The following is a 22,409-nucleotide window of genomic DNA, read 5'->3' as shown; positions in this document are numbered from 1 at the left end:
CCTTTCCTTATACGGTGTTGAACGCAGTGTGAGCACTTGGGATAGGGAGCTAGCATGGGCTACCCAACTCCTTAAAGGAAAGTCTTTCATTGTACAAGTGATGAAGCTTGCTCTTGGAAGCCATGTGTATGGCATCTGGAGGGAGAGAAACAACAGGCTATTTGGAGGTAGAGCTAGACGTGTGGGTGAGATACTGAATGACATTCGGGAGACCATCCAGATCCGACTTCAAGGCTGGTCCAATAGCATGGCTGATTCGAGGAATATTACCCTTTGTACAAGTTGGGGTATTTCGTGCTATATTGTTGCTCTTGTTTTACTTTTCTGTTAGCTAGCTATGTTATTTGTTGTTTATGTAGTACTGTTTTGTAGCAGGTTCTCGTGCTTTCTTGGGTAATGAAATGGAATTATCCAAAAAAAATTAACATTTAATTTATATAAGTTTGTAGATTCATCACCAATAGTAACATTAAAAATTAACCGTTGGTGATTATTGTTCATCGTCGAAAAACCATTTTTATCGTTGAAAAATCATTGCAAAATGAATTGTATCTCAAAAATTAACCCTATCATTGATAATGTTTGTTGAAAGAAGCAATTTTTGATGATGAAAACGGTTTTCTGGGATAAACAGTGGTGGCCGACGATCGATTCTTGATGTTGTTGTTAGTGATGAATATTTAAACTTATATACATTAAGTGTTTGAATCTTAATCAAATAAAATTCTAAATTAATTATAACTTTTAATAAAAATATGGTTTAATTATATTTTTTTATTAGAATTTAATAAAAGGTTAAATATCGATAGATCATTATAAATTTCTATATTTATTTAATAAAAATTAATCAATTAATGATATATATCGTTGTATCACATTAATAATGTATTTTAATTTATAACACTCGTTCTAAATTCATCCGTTCAACAATACATATGCAGAGAGACAAAAGACCAAGCGTCAATAACTCAATGCATAATATATCCAGTATATCTATGTATCTTAATTTTATACATAAAACTATATATATTAAGGATATCGAATTATGAAAATATGAGATAAAATTAAAGATACTGAAATTCAAACTTTTGATCTATTAAATTTCACATTTTCAGGAAAAAAAATACAAGATTCAGTTGAACTACCCCGAATTCATACACGTGCCTTATTTGAAGTTTCATATACCTCAAATGATTACTAGGAAAAATGATGGTATTATATTTAAATTAACACTCATAAAATCTACACCTTTCATCCGGAAGTAGTATCCTTTTATAGGAATTTTTTGTTCGAGTGACGTTAAAATTCAGGAATGGATCAAGCAATATATTAGGACGGTCGTGCTTATAAATATTTTAAATTTTTATATGATTAATATAATTTTACTTTCTTTAGAATCGTAAAATATTTTAATATTTTAATATAATTTTGCTTTCTTTAGAATCGTAAAAAGTTGATATCCTTAATATAAAATCTTGTTGGTAATGCAAAATTCAATTTGGTCTTTATTTTATTTCTTTTGAGGGGTAGGTTCCAAGGGGTTGATCAACTCCAAGTAGTAATGTTTTTATGGTCTAACAACTCAGCTAATATTTTGATACCCTTAATTATTGTTTACCTCTTATTTTAAAGCCTAAAAGAGACATTAAATTATTATTTTTGACCAAAAAATCGAATGGTTTATGGAAGTGAAATGTTTAAAAAAAAATTATTATTGTTTACCTCTTATTTTAAAGCCTAAATGAGACATTAAATTAATGGTCCTAATCCACTTGGTTTAACAACACAAACCGCTCCTTGAAGATTCATACAAGACAACACACCAACTAGACTAATGTACAAAAAGAGACATTTGGAAGTGTCAGGTTACATTGACCCTAAACCATGTACTTTCTCCTCCACATTCTTCTTTAAATGGTCCCAACCATGGAAATGGAAAGCCAAGCTTTTCCTGCTCCGAGTTTTTTCTTATCACCATGGACGTGAATGACGTCGAGTCCGTTTACAAACACCAAGGGAATGATGAAGATGATGTTTTCTTCGATGAGATTCGAAGACAGATTCTAGTTTTGACAGCAGATGACGAGGATCATCAAGAAACCGATGTTATCGATTCCGTGAGCTTCGGCGCTAACAAGCCGGGGAGGAGAAGAACGGTTGGGAATCCATCTTCTTTACAACATGGAAGTTATTTCAGTTGGCCGGGTACCAAGAATACAGACTCGGTACCAACTTGGCTTGTGAATCTATGGAGAACCGGCAATGGAACAGGTGTTTTCATTCCCCATATCAACAAACCCACAAAATGCCACAGGCCAGGTATTCACAAATTTGACAATATAAAAGCCTAAATGTGAATAATCTTTATTCAATTTTCTGCAGATTTCAGAAAAATAACATATTTACCTTGTAACCTTCAGGAAGGGTGAATAGGAGAAGAGTTTACAGGCTAGTCGAGACCAAACAATCGTGAACAAGAAAGAATAACATGTTGCTTCAAATATTTTATTTCTTGTGCTGTAAATACCCATCATTGATTGCAATAGATCATGTAATATTCAGGTTTTCGATTCCAATGGAAGGATTACAAGACTTGTAATACAAGAAACAACATTGTTTAAGTTTAAAGAATATTGCCTCACATGCGAGATTACACTACCTACAATCACAACAAATTGCTCAGATCCAACTTAATATACAGCACTTATCTGAATTACAACCATTTCTATAGGCCGGTGAGTACATTTTCTTAGAGCGAAGTTACAACCAGACCTTCCGAAATGTATGCCGTCATTGGGCATAGTGCATGCTTCACCTGGTGAAATGTTCTGTGCAACGCATTGATGAAACCAAGATGAGCTTTCATGGAATGGAAGATTCAGTTTCTAGGCCGGGCTAACCATAAAGAGCTAAGAGCCCTAAGTCTTGAAGTGTAATCACTAATAACTATTAGGGCCCGGGCTGCTTGCCGAGTGGTTAAAATTCGATGCATTTGTTGTAAAGTTTGCTGTCTTAAAAGGTCAGCCTGGAAATCAAAATGCGATAGTGGTAAATAACTGTATGACCACTTAACTTCAAAGTTGCATGACGGGCGAGATAAAATGTCATTTACCTGGTGTAGGAAGTTCTCCAATGTGACAAGTTTTCCCATTGCAATCGCCATCTGGCCCATGTAATCAGCAACGTTTCCGGGAGCAGTAGGACCTAAACATGTGGACGAGAGGGTGTCTACAAGAGATTGTTGCAAAGCTTCCATTCCTTGTGATAAGGCATCCTCAGCCTGTTGAGAAGACTGCTGTAGATTACATATGCCCATTAATTGTTGGTCTGTTAAAGGCTCAACGTGGTTTCCAAGGATCTAAGTTCCAAGATCAAAATGTCATCAACCAAACCAGATATATCTAAAAAACACGTCATGTTAATAGTATCCAAATTCTCCGATAGTAAATCACCTTGAGAAGTTCGGATGAACGAAATCCTCCCAACCACATAAAACACCTCTCTGCAGGTGTTTTCCACATTCCAGAGAGCATGTGAAATACATCTGCCTTGGTACCAATGCTTTTCAACCTGAAAACTTCATCATAATGTGCCATGACACCCGCAACAAGAATGCATAATTCACTATCCCCAATATTTGAATTCACTGCCGATCTTAGGTCATTTATCAGTCGTTGATGTTCATGGAGCCAGCAACCATATTCCATGTCAAACGCCAGAGCCGCTGGGAGCATAAAAATCAATAAGATCTATTTACAGTAATCCACACATTATGACAAACACCAGAATATCTTAAGTCTAGTCACCATTTCCCAAGACCAAATGACCATGGTCCACCGAATGTCTAGTCGTGGTAAAAGAACCCTGCATTAGTATAAAAGCTAATTAGGAACAAAAATACCTTCAAATGAAGAGAAGGTGCATCCTAAACCAGAGATAAAGAGATACATTTTCATACCTGCAGTCTTGCCATTTGAAGCTCTTGCTCTAACTCTGTGAGCCTACGTCGACTATTCTCGAGCTGCTGGACATATGCCTGTTCAAAATACAAAACCTATAAATGATCCAAGCATGCTTCATTTATCCAGAATAGGTAAGAAATATAGTAACGATACACAAGCAAAATACACATTACTTTCTTCCTCAATCTACTCTTCCTTGCGGCTTCTCGATTCTGAGCAAGCCTGCGAAGCATCTGAAGGGGCAAACAAGTAAGAACTCACAAAGATGGCAAACATTAAAATAGATTACAAAACAATTCAGGAACGTTTAACAACCTTTTGATCACCAAATTTTGACTTGGACTGATCCACTGAATCCACCATTATAGGTCCATGTTGAACGCCAGGAACCTATAAGACCATCAAGAACAAAAAAAGCCACTAAAAAAGCCACCATCACAATATAATATTGTTTCACCAAGGCCAAACAACTTAGAGCAACATCAAAACTCTAATTTAAGCAGCAATTCATCATAATAAAGATGTTCCCTTTGCAACTTTACATGAAGCAAAAGTAGAGGAAAAGGAAACCTGGTTTTTATGGTCAGTGTCAACATCAGTTGAAGTGACAGTCTGTTGGCTATTATCGGCAAGGCCAGAGTCAGCCCAGTTTTCGATATGTTCATTCCCCAAAGGACCAAATGTTGGCCCCTTCTGGTGCATGAACTGCCCTGTATCCAAACACCCGATTCCACTGGATACTATCTCGGTTGCACCAATGCTCTGATAGGAAAACCATTTGCAAAAGAACATCAAAACTATGAGGAAATATATGCAGAAAAAAGCTTATCACTTACGTTGAAAGAGTGAGGTTGGTAGAAGGGTTGAGTACCGTGTTCAAGGCGCCATAGTGCAAGTTGTTAGCAACATCGCTAGATTTTAAACTAAAAATGGATCCTACAAAGAATTATATAAACAGATAAAATGGTTAGAGAGGCTTTAGAAACATGGGGCAAAAACATTTATTATTTACAATACTTGGGCTTAAATCAACAGCATCATCGTGATGATCAAGCTCTCCAAGTTCCGGGAAACGCGTCTGGTGGCAGCTATTACAATCGTCTCCTCTGTTTTTCGAAACAGAAACCAAAACGGTAAGAACAACAAAGCTTGTTTCTTGCTTTGTACTCCAACAGATAAAAAAAAAGACACCTTTCTTTTCTCTCACGTACATGTAAAAACTATAATCATTGCCTTGTAATCAAAGACATGCAGTTCCAACACCAAAAGAAGAAAAAGAAAACCCAAAATCATGACTTTAAGTTAAAGTAAATATACCTGAGAAAAAAAGAAGAGTGGCTAAACATGCCTGGGTTAGCTATTGTTGCTGCAGCTTTGAAGCTCTGCATTTTTTTTTCTTTTTTTTTTTCTTTTTTTTACTATATAATGAGAGTCTGTTGCGTTCCTAAGAAAGGAAGGTTGAAAGAGAAAGAAAGACGGAAGCTGGAGAAAAATGGGATCCGACCTTTAATGGAGAGTGAAGGAAGGGCTTTTATTATTGCGTTCTCAGAGTAGGGATTATAGCTTCCCAATAAACCCCCTACTGTTTTTTTTCCTTTCATCATTTCCTCATTCTCTGCTTGCTGTGCGTTTGTTCCACTCTCCCTTTCTATATAATCTCTCAATTTCAGTTCATTTTTTTCCTGTTTTTAATCCATTCATAAGGATTAATTTCATTGGTGAAATAGTACCAGTATTTACAAGCATGCATTTGGTGTTTTTCTTCATTTTTACACGCGCTCTGCACATACGAGTGAGTGGTAAAGAAGCTCGGTGTCCAAGACAATAACACCCTTCGTTCCCAAAGGCCAAAAACTCTCCCTCCCTCTCCCTCCCTCCCCCTCCCTCTCTCTCTCCCTCCCCCTCCCTCTCTCTCTCCCCCTCCCTCCCTCTCTCTCTCCCTTGTTTTCGTAAGTAGGCACTGAGAGAAACATATGGTTTAGGGGAGCTTTTAACCAAAAAAAATACTTAAATATTGTAATATCATAACTTGTGTATCGTTTTTTCAAATTTTATCGATTTAATATATTTTTTAACAAATTAATAATAAAGCGTGTAATATAATATTGCGAAAGACGGTTATTGAATAGAATAAAATCGTAACTGATAATTTAAGAAAATAAAAATTAAGATAAAAGAGATAAAATTTACATGGAAAACTCCTAAATAATATAAGATAAAAACAACGGGCAACGGTAGAAGAATTTCACTATTAGAAAATAGGAATTACAAATTCTCTCGATCTACCAAGGAGAAAATAATGATAATTCTCTCTTGATAAAAAGGAGAAAACAACTCTCAATAAACTCTCTAAATTCTCTCTAGTATTGGAAGAAAGCTATAATGCTTTGGAATGGTTTTGAAACTAAATGAGCTATGGTATTTATAGTTGAAGCTTAAGGACTAATTTGTAAATACCTTAAATTTTAGTGACTAGAGTTTGTAATTTGCCCATATAAAAAATCAACAAATTCTACACCTAATTTTCGGTGCCTACATTTGTTGACAAAATTCAATATTTTTTTTTCTTTCTTCAAACCATGCACTTTCGGTGCATTGATTTTCAACAATCTCCCACTTGAATATTTGATTTGAATAATCATATATTCACACCATTCTTTCTACCATGTACCATCATGTTGCTTACGTCTCTGACAGGCCACAAGAGGATCGACACCAAGTAAATTTATCAGTATTGATCGCCTTCGTCATGAAATCTGCTATGTTGCCTTTGGTATGGATCTTCTGCATATCTACCGTATCTTCTTCCACTTTTTCACGAATGAAATGGTACTGAACTCGTATGTGCTTTGTCCTTGAATGAAATTATGGATTCCTTGCTAGATGCAAGGCGCTTTGACTGTCACAAAACAGAGAGACATACTCTTGATTGTGCCCAAGCTCCTCCAATAGCATTTTCAACCAAATTGCTTCTTTACTGGCTTGTGTAGTTGCTACATATTCTGCCTCTGTTGTAGATGTAGCCACAACTGACTGCAATTTTGAAACACAACTTACAGCTCCACCCGAAACTTTGAACACATATCCTGTAGTGTTCAGATTAATTGCTCGAATGGGGTAAATTCTACAGTGATGGTCGTAGGTCGCCATGCCATCCGGGCGACCTACGACGTGGCAGCATCCAGACGAACCAGTATAGGTCGACATGCACGCCCGGCGTCCTTATAGGTCGCCATGCACGCCCTTATAGGTCGCCATGCACGCCCGACGTCCTATAAGGACGCCATGCACGCCCGGCGTCCAACGTTCTCGTGATTCTGCTGCTCTGCCCGGCTGATGCTCTGCTTTGGTGCTATTCATGGGCCATGCACGGGGCATGGGATAGGTCGCCAAGAGCTTTGTTCACGTGGTCTGCTCTCGGCAAACCTCTGCTCGCATGCAGCGTGAATTCAGCTGCATTATTGCAGCACTTATTGCTGCATTATTGCAGTCCTTCAAATCACGTGAATGGCCCATGCAAAGGTGAATAATTAAAGCAAACGGGGGTGGTTGTATTATATATTGGATGGGGGTTAATGAGTGAAACATAAAAGAAAGAAAGGGAGAAGAGAGCCAGGGAAAAGAGGAAGAAGAAGAAAGGGAGAGCACAACATCGAGGTAAGCTTTTTAATTATTTAAATTAGTTTTTTATTTTAAATTATTAGATTGTTAGTTTATGGATTAAGGGTTTACAACATTTTAGTTAATTAGTTAGTTAGTTTAAGGTAAAACAAAATTGTAATTAATTAGTTTGCTTGATGGTTATATTTTGGTTGTTGAATTTATATTATATAAAAAAATTAGTTAATTAGTTTAAGTTATATAAAAGAATAATTATTTAAATTAGTTTATTGTTATAAATTATTAGTTAATTAGTTTATTATTATAAATTAGGGTAAAACAAAAAATTAGTTAATTAGTTTGGTAGTTTAAGTTATATTATTGTTAGTTTAAGTTATATCATATAGAAATAAAAAATTATTTAATTCATATGTTTGATAGTTACATATTAATAAAAATAATCAGTTAGTTTGTTAGTCGTTAGTTATATATAAAAAAATATGTAATTAGTTTGTGTTAGTTAAATAGTTAAGCTATATTTGTTTGTTGAATTTATATTATATAAAAAATTAGTTAATTAGTTTTTTAGTAATAAATTATAATTAAAAATCATTTATTAGTTTAAGTTATATTAAAAAATAGTTTATTAGTTAACGTTATATTAAAGAATAGTTAAAGTTATATTAAAGAATAGTTTATTAGTTGTTTAAGGGAAAATTTACGTTTAACTTATATTTTAAAAAGTTTAGTTTGTTAGTTTATTAGTTTAATATATTATAAGTTATTATATTAAATTTTTTTGTTGTGTTGAGAAATAGTTAGTTAGTTAGATTATATTAGTTATATTAAATGATTTTTTAAATACTGTTGTTTACTTTTTTTACAGATTCATTCCAATGGCTGACCAAATTCCACTGCTGAGACTTGACAATAAACATATTTCAAGTTTGGGAATAATGGTGAATAAAATATTTGTTTAATGAATTATAATTAATAAATATTTGAATATTATTTTATGATGATTATGATAATTTTTTTGCATTATTTAATTGTAGGAGGACGAGCAGGAGTCCTTCGACCTCGGCTACATAAAATGCCCAAGCCACACCCATTGATAGAAGAAAACTTGCAATAGGCTGGATTTTGGTATGTAACATTTGTGCGAGATTACAAGTTGGTCCCAGGTTTGATCAGTGCGTTGATTGAATGTTGGAGACCAGAAATGCACACGTTTTATTTACCGTGTGGAGAATGCACGATAACTTTGGAGGATGTGGCAATGCAACTCGGGGTCCAAACTAATGGGATGCCGGTGGTAATGTCACATGAGTTTAAAAATGTGGCACAACTTTGCAACTTGTTTCTTGGGAAAGCGCCCGTACCACCAGAGTGTAGAGGGTGGCGGGTGAGGTTGTCATGGTTGAAGAATGAATTTCAACTTCAACCAAATAGTACGGAGCACGAAATTATATATGCAACACGAGCATATATATTACAGTTGATTGGGGGAATTTTGATGCCTGATAAATCCGGTAGTTATGTTCACACTCAGTATCTTCTTTTTTTTAACAAATTTTGATAATTGTAGGCAATATAGTTGGGGTTCGGCGATATTGGTGTTCTTGTATCGTGAGATGTGCAAGGCGTCATTAGTCGTGAATGATAATAATACAGCAGAAATCGGTGGATGTCTGTTGCTGCTACAATCTTGGGCTTGGCATAGACTTCCGTTTTTGACACCGATTAGTCAAACTGCGGTTGACTTTCCAGTTGCCGGAATGTAATATAAAATATAAAATATTAATTAGAAAAAAATTATTTTGATTAAAATTATTGAACAAAATGTCTCTATTTTTGTTTTGATTGATATACAGATAGAGGCATAAAATTGAAGGCATGGGGTTGGTGCACAATAACATTAAAGAGTTCAGGCTGAAGATCGACATTAAGGCCAAAAAGGAGGTATGTATAATCTGTATTTTTTAATTATTATTTAAATTAACTATATTATTTGATTTAAATTAATTTTATTGTTTTTGTAATTTTATAGTTTAATTGGAGACCATACATGAATGAAGAATTATTTGCGTTGACACCGCACGATATTTTAGATGGGTTTCAATATTGGTGTGTTGTTACACCATTGATCAATTTTGCTTTTGTTGAGATCCAATTTGGGGATAGAGTGCTGAGGAAATTCCACTTCCATCAACCTATTCCGCGGAGTCCATGGGATCATGACCTCCTCCAAAACTTAGATGCTCGTCGTCCGGTGAATTGGGTTGAGATGCATGACGACCTGCACAGATTTGATGGTCGTCATAAAGAAGGCGTTAATTGGGTTGAGAAGCATGCAACCTACATTAATGCTTGGAACAATATGGCTTCATTCATGCCAACTCTTGACGCCATTCAAGACGATGACTTTAATTTTGAGACTTCGACTTACCTTGCTTATTTTTGGGATAATGGAAAGCCGTTCCTCACAACAATGGTAGAGAGGCAACAATTTTTGAGGTTTAAGAAAAGATTTGGTAAAGCTGAATACTCTCTACCGAGTGGGAGTGGGAGTTCATCTCTACAACCTAAAGCGGAAATGACCGATGTGGATAATAGCACACCACAACCGTTCGGCGATGCGGGATCGTTGCATCACGCAGTTGATGATTCTACTATCCCGACATACATACCATAGTTTGTGCAGCCTGAGGCACCCATCTATTCTCCTATATTTTCGTCGACGTATGACTTTGAACACATGACAATTCAAATGCCCCCAATGAATGAGGAGGATGGGTACAATACTCCTGAGAAACCACAACGACCACAACGTATCAGACGTCCGTCCCGACATTATCATTCAATAACACCCCGGCATCGACAAGAATTGTAAACTCGTTTGCTATTTATTACAAATTATATATTGAAATTAGACTAGTTTTTTAACCTTAACAATGATTTTTAGTATCAAATCATTACTAGTATCATTAGTATCAAATAATTAAATATTTAGTAATTCGACTATTTTAAATCATTAGTATCAAATAATTAAATATTAATAATAAATTATTATTAATAATAATTAGTAAATCATTAGTATCAAATCATTAAATATTTAAAAATAATTAATAAATTCAATTATGTATAAATTTAAACTCGAGTAGTCCACACTTGTACACTCATTTGTTATTATTCTATAATTATAAGTAATAATTATTAAATCATTAATATTAAATTATTATTATAAAATCATTACTAAATAATTACTAAATAATTACTATTAAATCATTATTATCATTACTATTATTAAATCATTATTATCATTATTATTAAATCATTATTATAATGATTATTATCAAATCATTACTAAATCATCAAATCAATAAATATTTAAATCATTATTAAATCATTATTATAATGATTATTACTAAATCATTATTATAATGATTATTACTAAATCATTATTATAATGATTATTATCGAATCATTACTATAATAATTATTATCGAATCATTACTAAATCATCAAATCATTAAATATTAAATTCATTATTAAATTATTATTTAAATTATTATTAAATCATTTTTATGGTTAATTGAACCACACGTCCATTCAAATCTGTTCAAGTCCTCGAATTATAAATGTCATATCAATTAGGTCCCTCTATTTAAAAACTCTGGTCGAATATTTTATCGACAAAAATTACATAAATTCAACTTAAATGTGAAGATATAATAATTTATCACCCTATGAGTAAATCATTATTATTATAATTTCATTATTATTAATAATTACTTATCATTACTATCAAATAATTAAATATTAATAATAATTTTATTATTACTAATTATTACTATCAAATCATTAAATATTAATAATAATTTCATTATTACTAATCATTACTATCAAATCATTAAATATTAATAATAATTTCATTATTACTAATCATTACTATTAAATCATTAAATATTAATAATAGATGGGTGCCTCAGACTGCACAAACTCTGGTATGTATGCCGGAACAATATTAGTTATGTAACGAAAATTGCGTTAATTGAACCACACATAATCCGGATAAATACATAGAAATACATATATGATTACTAATGATGAGGCCTATATCTTGGTAAATTAGGACAATTGTTTTTTGAATGGCCTTCACCCTTACATAATCTACATCTCTTTGCTTGACCTCTCTCTCTAACATGGAAATCCATACTGGTATGAATTCGAGAGGACTCATGTCGACCCTTTGGACTTCTACGAAGCATTGGATTTGGTAGCCATTCATCATGATCCTTTTTGGGCCAATATGATTCATTCGGGATCTGTCTGAACGCATAGCTGTAGACATTTAATATCCTACGTAGGTGGAAGCATTCATCAACATAAGTGTACGCGCTTACACCAGCATACATACATGCAGCGACTGCATGAGCACATGGATATTTTCATGCCTGAAAACGACCACAATCACACCATTTGTATCGTAAATCAACTCTAAATGTTTGGTCTTCTCCTCCGACGTTACGGCGTATGCACGACACGACAAAAGTATGACCAACTCGGTCGAAATTATGAACAACCATTGATGTTGCCAATCGCTCATTTGCTTCCATTGATTCCACCACTGTAGGAGCCCAAGTTTGACCTCTATTTATGAGACTCTCAATTTCTTTACCTTTGTCCGACCAAACTTTAGCCAATCTAAAGTACGTCTCTTTCACCACACTCGCTATTGGGAGATGGCGTATACCTTTTAGTACCGAATTAATGGCCTCAGCAAGGTTTGTGGTCATATGTCCATATCTCTGACCTTCATCGTATGCTTGCGACCATTTTTCCCACGGTATTTTTGAAGCCCACTTCCAAACACGCTGATCATCGTAAAATACCTTTAAATTCTCCAATCTCTTGTCAAAATTTGGTCGACGTAGTTCGTATCATGTTCCATAATATATTGTGTTAAACCGCAATTAAAAAAACCATGTAAAAAATGCACAAATATTGAAAATAAAACTTACTCATACTGACTATCTCGCTACGAATATGTGCGTTATGAAACTGGTCGATACTATTCTTGCCAATATGACGGATACAAAATGTCGGATATGCATACGAATGTATCCAACGACTTCCTGGTTGTTCAATTGCCGCCAAAATACCCGTTCCTCTATCGGATATCAAGCAAACTCCATCTTCATGAATGACATATTGACGTAGATTGGTCAGAAAGAAATCCCAAGCCTCTGTTGTCTCTCCCTCAACAATGGCGAATGCAATTGGGAAGATATTTCGCTCACCATCGTGAGCAACTGCCATCAAAAGTACATGCCTATATTGACCATACAATCACGTACCATCTACTTGGATCATACGTTTGCAAAATGGAAATCCTTCAATACATGCCTTGAATGCCCAAAATAGTCTATGAAATATTTTCTTCCCTGGCAGAAGTTGACCTTCTTCTTCATATGCGGGCATGGTTTGAGACTTCACTATGGTTCATGGGATAAATCGCTTCATTGCTTGTAGCAAATATGGTAGCTCATTGTACGATGTATCCCAATCTCCATACGTCAGCTTCATTGCCTTCATCTTCGCATTCCACACCTTGCCATATTTTACTTGATATCCAAATTGGCTTCGAATAGATGCAGCTAACACTGAACAAGATATCATTGGATCCTTTTCAACCATCGCCTTCACGTATTCACATATTACATCAGAGTCCAATAGTCGGTGGTCTTGTTCGATGGAGTTTCGCAAACATGTGTGCGGACCATTGTACCTCGTGATGACACAAACATCGTGCCTTTGATTTTTCGACACTCTGATCTTCCACATGCACTTTGGGCCATATTTTACATACTTCGCGTATAGGGTTTTCTGGTTGGACTCTGCAACATGGACATCAACATGGCATTTGATACAATACTCTTTAATCGCCAGCGTAGCTTCATTTTTTCCTCTAAATTGCACCCCAACTAAAAATTCACCAGAATTATCGAATGATTCAGTCATTTGGTACGAAGGTAAATGTGGCATGTCTGGGAATTCAGGTGCCCTCATCGCATCATAGTCTATCTCGTACATGTATGGAGTAGCTGCATACGGTGCCGGAACTTCATCAATTGCACCTCCACCAAAAATATTTTCGTCGCCGCCCAAAACGGGTTCTTCGGTTTCTTCATCTTCGCTTGAATCATCATGAATTTCTCCCCATCGATTTTCAGCGTCAATATCAACAACCAATTCCGGTATGTTTCTCGTCTCATACTCTGCTACTGCAGATGTCCCCCCGACTTCATTTACACTTTCTAATAGTGCCATAAAACTGTTCGGGAACCTGTATGTCGGCTCCTCAAACTGACTATATAAAGCCATTTCAGATGGATTTTGAGCCACACCTCTTGATGACCCAGGAACATCACATATATTACGCACATCAACAAATAACTCAATAACTGCTATATTGGTTGACTCATGTAATCCAACCATGGTTCCAATATCATCATCTTCTTCAAGTGGAACTGCAGCACATCTGACTGGGTTGGGGCATATCATAAACCTATATCTCAAAACATCAACTACAGCTCAAAATTTTCTTTCTATCTTATGCTTCATTTCTATAAATGTGATGTCTTTTTTGAACATCATATTTATTGTTTTTTCAGACTGAAAAACTACTCCGACCTCATTTTCCATAATCTGTCCATTATAATGGACAATCGTGAAAAAGTTGTTGCTCATTTTCTCTACAAATAAAAAAAATAAATTAATTTAGATTAAAATATTAGATAAGATAATTTCATAAAACATTAAATCATTAAATATAATATAATATAATATACTATTATATTAATGATTAAATAAAATTTGTTATTTAACTTGATTGATTGATTACTAATATTGCTAATAATGATTTAATAACTATTATTAATCTAATGATTTAATATTTAATGATTTAATAATAATATGATTTAGTCATGATTACTAATAATTATTTATTATAAATATTTAATGATTTAGATTTGATACCAATCATTTAGTAATTATTACTAATAATCATGATTAGTTTGATAATATTTTTTATTTTTTAAAAATATCAAACAAATTTGTTAGGCAAAATATCGTGATAATGCGTTGGCCGGATTATTTCATTCAATTAATTTTTACTCCTTACTAATTTACACATACAATATAAATTAAACAAAATATTTTTTTTAAAACAACACTAAATATTTTTAAACACAATTATTTTTTAAACGGAAATTATATCGCACAAATTAGTTTATATAATCTAATATAAATTTACTAACTAACTAATTTACACATACACAACAACAAAAAATAATAAATTACTCACGTATTTATGCCTTCTTCTTTTCCTTTCTTTTCCTTCTTTGTTTCTTTCTTCGAATCAATCTGAACGTGGGCAAATTTTGTGGAATAATGCCCTGTATGTGTAAACCGTTTAATTTATTTAAACAACAATAGCTCCCACAAATTAATTTTATATAATCTAATATATTATAATATAACTTAAACTAATAAACTATTTCTTTATTATAATATAAGTTTAGTTAAAATAACAAACTAATTAAGCAATAATTAATTTTTTTATAATATAACTTCAACTTCAAAGAACAACCTAATATACGTTTAAAGACACTAACAAATTAATTAATATTTTTTATATTTAATAACTTAAACTAATAAACTAATAAACTAATTTTTTATATAATATAATATATAACTTAAACTAACAAACTAATATAATATAACTTAAATTAGCAAACTAATAATTTATACTAACAAACTAATTAACTAGATTTTAGTTTTACCCTAAACCCTAAACTAACAAACTAATAATTTCATATAATAAACTAAATTAAACAATAAAAAATTACCTCACAAACTATGTTTGATCCTTTATCTTCTTTTCTTCTTCTTCCTTTTCTTTCTCTCCGCAAAGTTTATATGTGCTTATGATTATGCTACTGGATCTGCTGCTGCTTCTACCCTAAACCCCATATCCTTTATATAAAGCAAAAAAACGTTGGACAGAGTCATTAAATTTGACTGTTGAAGAAAATAATATTAACATTGAATCGTATAACTATTGAGCATTGAACGGCTGCAATTGAACATCAATATTTGCTGCATTTAGCAGCTAAATTAACGCTGCAATAATGCAGCTATGGATGCAACGCAGGTAGCTACAGATGCAGGAATCTCCCAGCTATGGATGCAACGCATGCATTCCAGAGCTTGGTCGCCGGGACGCCAGGACTCCATGGTGACCTACCATGTAGCCAACTCGCGACCTACACCCACGTACATGGGCCATGCATAGCAAATATAATCACGAGAATGATAATGATTATAGGACGCCGGGCGTGCATGGTGACCTATGCTGGTTCGTCTGGATGCTGCCACGTCGTAGGTCGCCCGGATGGCATGGAGACCTACGGCTATCACTATAGAATTTACCCCATTCGAGCAATTAATTTGAACACTGCATTATCTCGTGAAATAAAAACTTCGAGAGCATTATTTCGTTGATTTCACCAATTTCATTGGTGAAATAGTACCAGTATTTACAAGCATACATTTGGTGTTTTTCTTCATTTTTACACGCGCTCTGCACATACGAGTGAGTGGTAAAGAAGCTCGGTGTCCAAGACAATAACACCCTTCATTCCCAAAGGCCAAAAACTCTTCTGTCTTATCCTCCATCTCTCTCCCTCTCTCTCTCCCCCTATCCCTCTCTCTCTCCCTTGTTTTCGTAAGTAGGTACTTAGAGAAACATATGGTTTAGGGGAGCTTTTAACCAAAATTACTTAAATATTGTAATATCATCAGTTGTGTATCATTTTCTCAAATTTTATCGATTTAATATATTTTTTAACAAATTAATAATAAAGCGTGTTATATAATGTTGCGGAAGACGGCTATCGGATAGAACAAAATCGTAACTGATAATTTAAGAAAATAAAAATTAAGATAAAAGAAACACAAAATTTACATGGAAAACTCCTAAATAATATAAGATAAAAACCACGGGCAACAGTAGAAGAATTTCACTATTAGAAAATAGGAATTACAAATTCTCTCGATCTACCAAGGAGAAAATAATGATAATTCTCTCTTGATAAAAAGGAGAAAACAACTCTCAAGAAACTCTCTAAATTCTCTCTAGTATTGGAAGAAAGCTATAATGCGTTGGGATGGTTTTGAAACTAAATGAGCTATGGTATTTATAGTTGAAGCTTAAGGACTAATTTGTAAATACCCTAAATTTTAGTGACTAGAGTTTGTAATTTGCCCATATAAAAAATCAACAAATTCTACACCTAATTTTCGGTTCCTACATTCGTTGACAAAATTCAATATTTTTTTCTTTCTTCAAACCATGCACTTTCGGTGCATTGATTTTCAACAATCTCCCACTTGAAGATTTGATTTGAATAATCATATCTTCACACCATTCTTTCTACCATGTACCATCATGTTGCTTACGTCTCTGACAGGCCACAAGAGGATCGACACCAAGTAAATTTATCAGTATTGATCGCCTTCGTCATGAAATCTGCTATGTTGTCTTTGGTATGGATCTTCTACATATCTACCATCTCTTCTTCCACTTTTCACGAATGAAATGGTACTGAACTCGTATGTGCTTTGTCCTTGAATGAAATTATGGATTCCTTGCTAGATGCAAGGCGCTTTGACTGTCACAAAACAGAGAGACATACTCTTGATTGTGCCCAAGCTCCTCCAATAGCATCTTCAACCAAATTGCTTCTTTACTGGCTTGTGTAGTTGCTACATATTTTGCCTCTGTTGTAGATGTAGCCACAACTGACTGCAATTTTGAAACACAGCTTACAGCTCCACCCGAAACTTTGAACACATATCCTGTAGTAGATTTGCTTTTATCCAAATCTCCTGCATAGTCAGAATCAACATACTCATTGATAAGTAAGTTTGATCCTCTGTAACATAATGTAACATTTGAGGTCCCTTTGATGTATCTCAAAACCCTCTTTATTGTATTCCAATACTCTTTGCTTGGATTCTCCATGTACCGACTAACCACTCTCACTGCTTCTGCAATGTCTGGCCTTGTGCATATCATAGCGAACATTAAACTTCCCACTGTTGATGCATACGGTACTCGGGACATATCCATCCTCTCTTTTTCACTGCTAGGACTCATATTGGAGGATAATTTGAAGTTAATAGGAAGAGGGGTAGAAATTGGCTTACAATCTTGCATGTTGAATCATGACAAGATCTTCTTCAAGTAATTCTTTTGTGAAAGCCAAATCTTCATATTACTTCTGTCTCGGTGAATTTGCATCCCTAGAATCTTGTTTGTTGATCCCAAATCCTTCATTTCAAATTCCCTAGCAAGTTGTGCCTTCAATTCTTCAATATGATCTTTGTTGGGTTCTGCAACCAACATGTCATCCACATACAACATCAATATAACAAAATCATTATCACCAGACCTCTTGAAATAAGTACAAGGGTCTGTATTAAGTCTATTGTATCCAAGGCACATAATGAAGGAATCAAATCTCTTATACCAACACTTCGGCGCCTGCTTTAGACCGTACAGAGATTTGTTCAACCTGCAAACCAAGTTCTTCTTTTCTTTTTCTTCAAAACCTTCAGGCTGGAGAATATAAATCTCTTCTTCAAGATTTCCATGAAGAAAAGCTTTTTTAACATCTAGTTGCTCTAGATGTAAGTTCAATGTAGCACACATTTCCAAGACTACTCGAACTGTTGTTAGTCGAACCACAAGAGAAAATATTTCATTGAAATCAATACCTTCTTTTTGAGCATATCCTTTGACCACCAGTATTGAATGATACCTCTCCACTTGATCACCACCATTTCGCTTGATTTTGAAGACCGATTTGTTACCAATTGGCTTCCTTCCTTGTGGTAGTGGCACAAGGTCCCATGTCTTATTTTTATAAAGTGCTTCAATTTCTTCTTGTATCACCATCATCTACAGTGAAGCATCTGAGTTGTTTATTGCCTCCTCGAATGTTGATGGCTCACCGTCCTCTGTTAAAAGGCAGTATGCAATATTTCCTTCTATAACATAATATGAGTGCCAATTGGGACATCTTCTCACACGATCTGATTGACGAGTTGTTGGAGATTCAGAACTCACTGGTTCTTGTTCATCATGTGCTGGTTCTACTTCAGAAGAATCTCCTTGTTCAACCTCTTTTTCCACATGTATCTGTGTAGTCTATAACTTTTCAGCACTATCATCGTCTTCTTTTCTTTGTAGTTTATCCTCTACAAAGATAACATCCCTGCTAATGATCACTTTACGGGTAGTGGGATCCCACAAGCGATACCCCTTTACACCATCAGCATACCCCAAGGATTTGCATTTCCTGGATTTTGGATCCAGCTTTGAGATTTCTTGGGAGTTGTACATTACATACACAATACTTCCAAATACATGGAGGTTTGAATAATCAACTGTTTTACCAGTCCACATCTCCATTGGTGTCTTCATCTCTATTGCAGTTGATGGAGTTCGATTCACCAAATAACAGGCGTTATTGAATGCTTCTGTCCAGAATGATTTTTCTATACCTGTATCCCTCAACATTGCTCTTATTATTTGTAACAGGGTTCTGTTCATCCACTCTGCCACTACATTTTGTTGAGGAGTGTTTGCCACTGTGAACTGTCTTTTGATGTCTTCTTTCCTACAAAAGTCATCAAATTCTTCGCTTGTGTATTCTCCTCCATTATCTGTTCTGAAACACTTGATATTATTTTCAGAATCAAGTTCCACCCGCGCTTTGAAGTTTTTGAAAGTTGAAAACACATATGACTTATTCTTGATAGGGTACACCCAATATCTCCTGGAGTAGTCATCAATAAATGAGACAGTATTTTGCTCCGCCTAGGGATGTAGCTGATGCTTGCCATACGTCAGAATGAACTAATTCTAGAACACTTTTGCCTCTAGAATTTGACGTGTTGAATTTCAACCGGTGATGTTTACTTGTTATGCAATGCTCACACAAAGTAAGTGATACCTTTGTTAAGCATGGAAGTAGCTTTTGCTCCACAAGAACTTTCATTCCTTGTTCTGATATGTGTCCAAGTTTCTGATGCCATAGCATTGCAGAATATGAACTACATGAGGCAACAGAGGCTTCTGCTTCTAGCAAAGTTTCTTCCTTCAGCATGTACAAGTTTACAGTTATCTTTTCCCCTTTCAGCACCACAAGCGCTCCACGGGACACCTTCATGATTCATTTCCGTGTTTCAATCTTGCTTGCATTATTATCCAACAATTCGTAGGATAATAAATTTTTCTTCAGGCCTTTCACGTACCGTACATCTCGAACAACTTTAATTGTTACATCATACATCTTCAATTTGATGGTTCCCACGCCAACGATCTCTAAGGCATGATCATTGTAACTATACGCAGATCCTCCTGAGACATGTTCATAATGATGGAGCCATTCTCTTCTTGAGGTCATGTGATATGTTGCTCCCGAATCAATGAGTCATATATATGCATATCTCTTTCTACCTTCCACGGTTGTTGACGCTTCACAGCATAGAGTATCTCCATCATCTGAAGTGTTTGCGGTATTGCCTTGTGGATTGAAGTTTTTATTTAGACTCCAACAATCCTTCTTTAAGTGACCCTTCTTTCCACAGTTGTAACACTTTAAATTCTTCTTGCTCCTTGACTTCGATCTACCATGTTTGTGACTGTTGCTTTGACCTCGCTCTGTTGATCTCCCTCTCATCATTGTCAACACTTCTTCTTGTTGCAGATTTACTTGTCTGTCTTCCTTGTTATTACGTCGATTTTCTTCTTGTAGAACAGCAGCTGCAACGTCATCGAAGACTAGACTGGTGACATTATTGTTTGTCAAGTTGATGATGAGTTGATCATACGAATATGGTAGAATTTGAAGTAGAAGTTCAGCACGTTCTTTTTCTTCTATTGTGCATCTTAGGGATGTAAGCTGAGAAAATAAAGTGTTCAGCGTGTTTAAGTGCTTCGTCACTGAAGTAGATTATGGCATCCGGAGAGTATACAATTTCTTCTTAAGGAAAATTTTATTGTGCAACGATGTGGCCTCGTACAATTTGGTGAGATGATCTCATATCTCCTTAGATGTCTTCTTCTCCCTGATGCTTGACAATACTTCATATGCTAATGCTAGATGAAAGTTTGCCATAGCATTCCCGTCCATTTCGATCCATTTGTTGTCATCTGTGAAATCCACCGGCCTTTCGCTGATAGCTGCTAGACAATCGTCTTTCCTCAGGATGGCCTTCATCTTCAATTTCCACAATGAGAAATTTCTCCCATTGAACTTTTCAATATCAAATTTTGTTGCCATAGCTTCTAGATAGCTCCCACTATTTCACTATCGTGAATAATTCTTTAGAACTTTCAAAGAATGGGTAATACCTTCTTACTTTCTTATGTTGGAGGATCCACCTTTTGCTGGCAACCACAAAGATAATAAGTAGATATTACACACTCAAATCCGGCTCGGATACCAATTGTTGCGGAAGACGACTATCGAATAGAGAAAAATCGTAACTGATAATTTGAGAAAATAAAAATTAAGATAAAAGAGACATAAAATTTACGTGTAAAACCCCTAAATAATATAGGGTAAAAACCACGGGTAACGGTATAATAATTTCACTATGAGAAAATAGGGATTACAACTTCTCTTGATCTACCAAGGAGAAAACAATGATAATTATCTCTTGATAAAAAGGAGAAAACAACTCTCAAGAAACTCTCTAAATTCTCTCTAGTATTGAAAGAAAGCTAGAATTCTTTGAGATGGTTTTGAAGCTAAATGAGCTAGGGTATTTATAGTTAAAGCTTAAGGATTAATTTGTAAATACCCTAAATTTTAGTGACTAGAGTTTGTAATTTTCCCATATAAAAAATCAACAATTTCTACACCTAATTTTCGGTGCCTACATTTGTTGACAAAATTCAATATTTTTTTTCTTTCTTCAAACCATGCACTTTCGGTGCATTGATTTTCAACATGTAAAACATGTCTTTGTTTAGATGGATCGAAGGTGCGTCCCCTAACACACGCTTTTTAAGGGAAATATTGACAACCACGTTAGAAGACGTGTTAAAAGAGGCGTGTCTTCCAAGAGTTTTCTTGCCATATTAAATTCCTTAAAAACATATTTAAAAAAATATATTTTAAAAAAATTAAAAAATATATATATGGACCAATAATGTAATTTAATACATATTAATTCCATGAGTTGAAGAGTCTAATAGTATTAGTTTATATAGGCATATTAGAGTATTTAAGTTATGTTTCTTAATAATGTGTGATAAAAGCCAGAATGAGTATTCTCTTAACTTTTTTATATTATCTTTATATCTAATGAATTCACTCATACACTATTGTCAAATTCTATTAGGTTAATATTTATTATTAAAATTTATTAATTAAGATTAGATATTTTTATATGTTAATATATTTAAATACTTATTTTTTTAACCGTGAGTTAAAAAAAATTATGTAACACAAATTAAAAATATTTCATTGACATATGCTAATACCTATAAGTAGTTCTTAAGATTATCCATCAATAATAATATATTATGGTTCACTCTCATAATTGTAGCAATTAATAGTTTCAGACTTCCATAAGAGAGTTTAAAAAAATTATCATGTTTCTTGAGTAAAAGTTAATCCTTTTTTGTGTAAATTGTGATTTTCAATGATTCAATTTCTTATACATGTAACCAAGAAGATTAAAGAGATGACATTTATAAAATCT

General features: G+C 34.3%; 1 protein-coding gene across 1 annotated transcript; it reads right to left on the bottom strand.

Moving 5' to 3' along the window:
- Nucleotides 1-2,821: 2,821 nt before the first annotated feature.
- Nucleotides 2,822-4,889, bottom strand: LOC120187400 (transcription factor TGA2.3-like). Its single transcript, XM_039191125.1, has 8 exons — nt 4,533-4,889; nt 4,278-4,352; nt 4,136-4,195; nt 3,959-4,036; nt 3,807-3,864; nt 3,453-3,724; nt 3,113-3,358; nt 2,822-3,025 (listed from the first exon to the last, which is right to left on the bottom strand). Exons 1-8 carry the CDS (start codon nt 4,752-4,754, stop codon nt 2,879-2,881), a joined length of 1,158 nt encoding a protein of 385 aa, XP_039047056.1. The 5' UTR covers nt 4,755-4,889; the 3' UTR covers nt 2,822-2,878.
- Between the last annotated feature and the right edge of the window lie 17,520 nt (nt 4,890-22,409).

Source organism: Hibiscus syriacus, unplaced genomic scaffold (genome assembly GCF_006381635.1).
Source record: "Hibiscus syriacus cultivar Baekdansim isolate YM2019G1 unplaced genomic scaffold, ASM638163v2 tig00113725_pilon, whole genome shotgun sequence".
Taxonomy (NCBI): domain Eukaryota; kingdom Viridiplantae; phylum Streptophyta; class Magnoliopsida; order Malvales; family Malvaceae; genus Hibiscus; species Hibiscus syriacus.
This window is presented reverse-complemented; position numbering and strand designations above follow the sequence as displayed.